Raw genomic sequence first — 3,784 nt, forward strand, 5'->3', positions numbered from 1 at the left:
AGACCAAACTGAGAGGAATACAGAAGACACAAAACATCTTGGAACAGTCACTAACCAATTTCAGAAGAACACAGATTATGGATACTCTGGAACTTCCTTTACTTTCAATAATATCTACTTATTTTGAACTCACTCTTTTTTGAGAGAAGTTCCACAATTCAGACCAGGCTGGCCTCAAACTCACAGAGACCCACCTGTCTCTGCCTGAGTGCTGAGACTGAAGGTGTGCATTACCACACCCGGCTATTTTCATTTGTTTATTTTGTTTCCCCCATTTTCGTTTGTGTGTTTTTTTTCTTTTACAGGTTTATTTTAATTTTATTTTTTTAATACACTTGGGTGATTTGCCTGTGTGTGTGTGTGTGTGTGTGTGTGTGTGTGTGTGTGTGTGTGTGTTTACCTGAGGCCCAAACGAGGTCAGAAGAAGGCATTACATTCCTCGGGATTGGAGTTACAGATACTTCTGAGCTACCATGTGGGTGCTGGGAATCAAACGCAGGTCCTCTGGAAAAGCATCCAGTGCTTTTAACTACTGAGCTTTCTCTCCAGCCCCTCATCTTTCTTTTTCTTTTTAATTTTTGGTTTCCACTTTCTGGTTTAGGATAGGATCTCTCACTGAGGTTGGAGCTCATAAACTGACCAGGCAGGCAGTCCGGAGAGCTCCATAGATCCACTAACCTCACCTCCCCACTCTGGGATTGCGGGCACAGGCTACCATAGTCAGCTCTATATGTGGATGCTAACAATAAAAGATCTAACTCTTTCATCCCAAAGGTGCAAAGGGCGCCTGCTGACAGGAGGGAGGGGGACAGCTGGGAACTGAAGCTGCTCAGAAGTCTACAGCTTGGAGGAGGGAGAGGACTCCAGGGTAAAGGTGCTTGCTGAGCAAGCCTGGCGGCCTTTGTCTACCTCCAGAACTCACATAGAGGTGGAAGGGGAGAACCAGCTCACAACGCTGTCTTCTGACCCCCACATGCATATCATTCACACACGCAATTGAAACAATAATAATAGTTATTATTATTATTTTAAAAGTTCATACCTAACTAGGCCTGCTGCAAGGCTGTAATCTCAGCTATTCAGGGGATTGAAACAAAAATTTCAACATCAGGACTGCCTGGGTAACTTAATGAGACCTTGTCTTAAAAAAAGGGGGGAGGGGGGCTGGAGAGATGGCTCAGGAGTTAAAGACCCGGTTCAATTCCAGCATCCACATGGCAGCTCACAACTCTCTGTAATTCCAGTTCCAGGAGACTAAACACCTTTAAACAGACATACATGTAGTCAAAACACCAATGCATATATAATAAAAATAAATACATTTTAAAAAGGATATTCCATTAGTGTTTAAAAATAACCAGAGGTATAACTTAGGTCACTTACCTAGTATTCAGTATTCCTGAGGTCCTGGGTTCGGATTCCCTGCACCAGAAAGGAAAACAGATGTTTCTGGTGAGCAGAAACTCAGGACCAGGCTTCCTTTTCCCAGGACCTGCTATTCTTCAGCAAGCAGGGCTTTCTGCAGGACCACCCTGGCTGGAAAAAGATTACAGGACAAAAACATATTATGTGGGATCGAGGGCTGGACCTCTGGTCCAGGGCTCTGCACGTCACTCCAAACATTGAAAAGAACATTCTTTCACCCAGTGCACTTTAGTGAAGCTTATCTGAGCAGAGAAGAGCTCGGGATCAGGTGGATCCCACAAGCAGAACAAGTTCTGAGGACTCCAACCAACGGCCGGATCAGGCAGCATCTATAGAGAGCCAGAGCTAGGCACAACAATGCCAAAACACAATGAGTTCTTTTTTTTTTCTTTCATTTATTTGTAAAGGCATCAATAAAAATCTTGACACACTAAGAAAGTCACAGTTCTACAGTTGTGCTCAGTCACAGCTTTGGCAGACTGACTTGCACGCGCTCCATTTCCACCGCTGGGTTCCTCAAAGTGTGCTCCTATAAACACATCCACTGGCGAGTGAGGCACAGAGCCCAGACCGGGAAAACACTGGTGAAAACTCAGCCAAGAGTCCGCGAGATGGCAGAGAGACTTCTGTTCATACTGACCAGGGACACCAACACACCGTCTCTGTGGGAGAGAGCTGAACTGCTTGATTTGCATGTGAACACTTCCCTTCTTTTTTATTTTGTCTGAAACCCATGTAACAGCCAGTATGGTAGCCACTCATGTACCAAGAGATCAGCATACTTCCCAGGGCATCAATGTCATCCATATAGTCTGGAGATATGGGAGGGGGTGGAGGAATTATTGGTGTTCCTGAAGGGAATGGAGGCATCCAACACGGCAAGAAGGGAGGAGGGGATGGGGGCGGCGGTGGTGGGCCATTGAATCTTAAACCTGGCTTTCCTGGTCCCAAGCCTGACCCTGGCATTGGGGGTGATGGCAGGAGAAACGAAGTCCATGGCGCAGCTTTGGACTTGCTCTGTGGTTTACTTCTGAGAGATCTGGAGGAGTTTTCACTGTCATCTGTTGAAGCTGGGCTTTCATTCTCCTGAGTGCTCTGTCCTGTATTATTAGCTACTTCACAGGCTGGGGAAAGGAGATCAGACAGGCTTTGTTCCTCTCTGTTTCCATATCCAGTATAAACCACAACACAGGTTTCTCTCTTAAAATCAAGGGAAGAAATGGTAGCTGGGTAAATGCAGCCGTCTTCTGACCAAATGGCAGAACTTTTGTCACCAACTTTCCACTGTTTCAAGGGAGCTGTGGCATTCTTCTTTTGGTTTTTATTCTTCTTAGTGGGTTTTCTTCTAGCTGTGACTTTTGGTTTTTCTGAAGTTTCACAAATGTCGCCTTTCTTCGGTGCATGCTTAAAGGAAGCCACAGCTTTATCATAAACTTTTATCAATGCTGTATCATCCCAAATATCAGAATCATCACTCTGGCCGGTGCCACACCAGAAGAGCACCCACACAATGAGTTCTTTAGTGAACTGGCCAGTAGGTGTCTTATAACCAACAAAAGCCCACTATTGTGATAAAACCTAAGTTGGTTGGTTGATCCATTTGAACCAATACAGGAACCTTAGTAGCATAATTTAAATATGTGTCTGTCTATCATCTATCTATCTATCTATCTATCTATCTATCTATCTATCTATCTATGCTATCTATCTACCTATCATCTATCTATCTATCTATCTGTCTATCTATCTATCATCTTTCTTTCTATCTATCATCTATCTATCTGCCATCTGGATATATCTATATATGGTTGCTGGGAACTGAACTCAGGTTCTCTGGATGAGCACTTTAATCACTGAGCCATCTCTCTGGCCCTACATAATTTTGGCTTACTAGTTCCATTTCAGATAATGATTCCCTGAAGGAAGAATGGCCAGAATTTAGGAAATGGGCTCTACTCACCAGCGTCATCATCTCAGATATCTCTCTCTGCACCCCCCATCTGTTTCTTGTAGCATGGATAATAAAAACCCAGGAATAGAAATTGGGGTTCAACCTGAAGGTCAGAAAAGCAAAACAGCAGCCACTGGCTCTTACCTCTACCTCAGACGGAAGCGGGGCTTCTGCCTCCATGAGTCCTCAGAATGAGGCTGAGCTGAGAGCTGTCTCCTCCCACTTTATCTTCCTCTCTAGTGCTGGGATTAAAGGAAGGCTCCGTTACAACACTGCCACCCGGCTTGTATGGTGAGCTAGTGTGGCTCCTGGGATTAAAAGTGGGCGCCACCACTGCCTGACTGGCCAGTGTGGCTGTTTTACTCTCTGATCTTCAGGCAAGCTTTATTTATTAGAATACAAATGAAA

At 44.7% G+C, this 3,784-nt stretch overlaps 1 protein-coding gene across 1 annotated transcript; it reads right to left on the bottom strand.

Annotated features, from left to right (window-relative positions):
- Nucleotides 1–1,888: 1,888 nt before the first annotated feature.
- LOC126513857 (survival motor neuron protein-like) lies at nucleotides 1,889–3,394 on the bottom strand. The gene is made up of 3 exons (XM_050162432.1): nucleotides 3,386–3,394; nucleotides 2,083–2,967; nucleotides 1,889–1,954 (listed from the first exon to the last, which is right to left on the bottom strand). The coding sequence occupies exons 1-3, from the start codon at nucleotides 3,392–3,394 to the stop codon at nucleotides 1,889–1,891; spliced, it is 960 nt and encodes a 319-aa protein (XP_050018389.1).
- Between the last annotated feature and the right edge of the window lie 390 nt (nucleotides 3,395–3,784).

Source organism: Alexandromys fortis, unplaced genomic scaffold (genome assembly GCF_014885135.2).
Source record: "Alexandromys fortis isolate MF-2015 unplaced genomic scaffold, M_Fortis_MF-2015_v1.1 scaffold_130, whole genome shotgun sequence".
Lineage (NCBI taxonomy): Eukaryota > Metazoa > Chordata > Mammalia > Rodentia > Cricetidae > Alexandromys > Alexandromys fortis.

What these genes read in the sequence shown, in the direction of transcription:
- LOC126513857 (XM_050162432.1), bottom strand. An exon ending in AGCTCTCTCCCACAGAGACG is followed by an intron (nt 1,955 to 2,082) that starts GTGTGTTGGTGT and finishes ATGTGTTTATAG; the next exon opens with GAGCACACTTTGAGGAACCC.